This window comes from Nannospalax galili, unplaced genomic scaffold (assembly GCF_000622305.1).
Source record: "Nannospalax galili isolate Female #2095 unplaced genomic scaffold, S.galili_v1.0 scaffold100, whole genome shotgun sequence".
NCBI classification, from domain to species: Eukaryota; Metazoa; Chordata; class Mammalia; order Rodentia; family Spalacidae; genus Nannospalax; species Nannospalax galili.
The window spans coordinates 15,154,352-15,157,108 of NW_008352891.1; the positions used below are offsets into that span (position 1 = coordinate 15,154,352).

General features: G+C 43.2%; 1 protein-coding gene across 1 annotated transcript in view; it reads left to right on the forward strand.

The window, feature by feature from the left end:
* The window catches only part of Chfr (checkpoint with forkhead and ring finger domains), a 43,535-nt gene that overhangs the window by 5,263 nt on the left and 35,515 nt on the right, over positions 1 to 2,757 (forward strand). The window contains exon 3 of the mRNA XM_008850189.3: positions 1,170 to 1,269. Within this exon, the coding sequence (XP_008848411.1) occupies positions 1,170 to 1,269 (100 nt within the window). The remainder of the gene's footprint in view (positions 1 to 1,169; positions 1,270 to 2,757) is intronic.

The following is a 2,757-nucleotide window of genomic DNA, read 5'->3' on the forward strand; positions in this document are numbered from 1 at the left end:
CCCTCCCTCTTATTGGTTGTTTTGGGTTTTTTTTTTTTTTTGGTCTTTTTTGAAATAGGGTCTCCCTGTAGCCCCAGCCGTCCTGGAACTCACTATGTAGACCAGGCTGGCTTTGAAGTCACAGAGATCCACCTGCCTCTGCCCCCGGAGTGCCGGGATTAAAGGCGTGCACCACTACGCCCAGTGAGACCTGGTATCTTAATATCTTCTGACTCCTGCTGTCTGCATCTCCTCAAGCCAGTGTCACTGGCTTAGCTGGGCTACAACATGTCTGCGTCTTCTACCTTTTTATGGTAGTGGTAGGAAGGTTATAGAGGAACTTTGGCTGGGTCTATTAAGCTACTGCCTCAGTGAAATGTCACCATGCAGAATCTTAGCAGGAGGCTAATAATAGAAGCCAGGACCTGGGCTCTTCCATTACTACAACCACCACTTCAAGACCATTGTGGGCCTTCAAGACACTGTCTTCAGTTCTGGATGCATTCTACTTCTGTTTTTTTTTTAAAAAAATATTATATTTAATTTATGTTTATGTGTATATTGCCTATGTGTAGGTAAGTGCACCCGTGTCATGCACTGCCCACGGAAGACAGAAGAGGCTGTCAGAGCCCCTGGAACTGGAGTTACGGACTGTTGTTAGCTGCCATGTGGGTGCTGGGATTTGAACCCGGGTCTTCTGCAAGAACAACCAGTGTTCTTAACCACTGAGCCATCTCTCCAGCCCCTCCACTTCTGTTTTATATTTTCTTGTACATGTCCCTATGATAATTTGCTCAATCATGTTTTCCCTATCATTACTTCAGTTTTGTGATGATTTATGAAACCCAAATTTCCATAGAGAAAAACTTGAGGACTTGATTAAAAATATTGATTTGTTAATTAAACCCCTTAGGTTTGTTTTTTACAATTCAGATAATCTTTATTTGTCTAGCTGTTCATGTGATAAACTGTCGTGAAGAAGCTGTTGATGTAATGGGTATCTTCCAAGTGACTGGGTTCTGGAAGGTAGGGGGCATAGGCCCTGGCCCTTTACTTTAGGTTAATGCTTCAGTATTTAAATGTTGTTTGTGTAAGTATGCACAGTTGGTCACAGACTAACTGGTAAAGCAAGACAATAGTGTTCACAGAACCCACAGTTATGTCCAGTGATCTCCTGTCCTCTGTTTTAGGTTGTGACCTCTCTTTCCCAAGCAATAAACTGGTCTCTGGAGATCACTGTAAAATTATAGTGGATGAAAAATCTGGTCAGGTGACACTGGAAGATACAAGGTGAGCATTTCCTTTATTTTTCTGTTTCCTTTTGTAGCTTGGGAAGTTGACAGTGCTGTTTGAGTGAAGCACTGGAGGCTTCCTTTCTCTAAAGTGCTGCTTAGGTTCCCAAGGCATCAGGACTATACGTATCTCTGGTTTCCAGCATTGAATCCTGTGTGGTAGCTTAGTGACTGTGGCTCATTTTCAGATTGTCCTACTTTGCTTTCTGTTGCTGTGATCAAACACTTGGACCAAAAAGCAACTTGGGGAGGGTAGTGTTTATTGCATTTTACACTTCCAGATCCCATTCCATCATTGAGGGAAATCAGGGCAGGAGTTGAAGGCAGGAGCCTAGAGGCAAGAGCTGAAGCAAGACACCATGAAGGAACACTGCTTATGAGCTTGGGCCTCTGTCCTGTGTTCAGCCTGCTTTCTTATACAACCCAGAACCACCTGCCTAGGAGTGGCACCACCCACAATGGGCTAGACCCTCCCACATCACTCAACAATCAAAAAAATGCCTCATAGACATGGCCACAGGCCAGTCTCAGGGTGGAAATTCCCCAATTGAGGTTTCCTCTTCCTATATGTGTCAAATTGACAACCAAAGCCAACCCTGACACAAATTCAGTCAAATATGACTGATAGGGCTAGGAAACAAGATTTTAAAGATATTGATGGGGGGCGGGGGCTGGAGAGATGGCTGTCATTAAAAGCACTGACTGTTCCTACAGAGGACCTGGGTTTGAATCCCGGCAGCCACATGGCAGCTAACAGCTGTTTGTAACTCTAGTTCCAGGCAATCTGATGCCCTCTTCTGACTTCTGTGGGCATTGTATGACATGGGTGCATTTACACACATGCAGGCAACACACTCATACACATTAGAAAAAAAAAAAAAAAAGGTATTGATAGGTTTTTGGTTGTTGCAAACCTGTTTAAATTTGACTTCTCCCAAATTAAAACTGGGTCTCACGATGTAGTCCAGGTTGTCTTCAAACTCATGATCCTCCTGCTTCAGCTTCCTCAAGCCTAAGATTACCTCTCTCTCTCTCTCTCTCTCTCTCTCTCTCTCTCTCTCTCTCTCTCTCTCTCTCTCTATTGTGTTGTTCCTCAGGCGCCATCTACTTTGTTTGTTAATCAGGGTCTCTCATTGGCCTGAGGCTTTCTGAATTACCTACACTGGTAGCTGGCCAGAATTCTACCCTCCTCCCCTGAGAGTGCACCACTATGCTGAGCTTTTGCGGGGGAGGGGGAGGCGGTTGTTGTTGTTGTTGCTATTGTTTTGTTTTCTGAGACAGGGCCTCATGCTACACTCAACTTTTTTTTTTTTTTTATTTAATAACAACATACTTAGAAGAAGCATATCATTACAACACAATTGACATATTCAATAACGTTTTCCTGAGGTAGGATGCATCTCTTTCAAATTTGGCTGTAAATTTTTAGGTTTACAGTTGAATTATTACAGTTATACAATATTGTACTCAGTATAAACCCTATAAG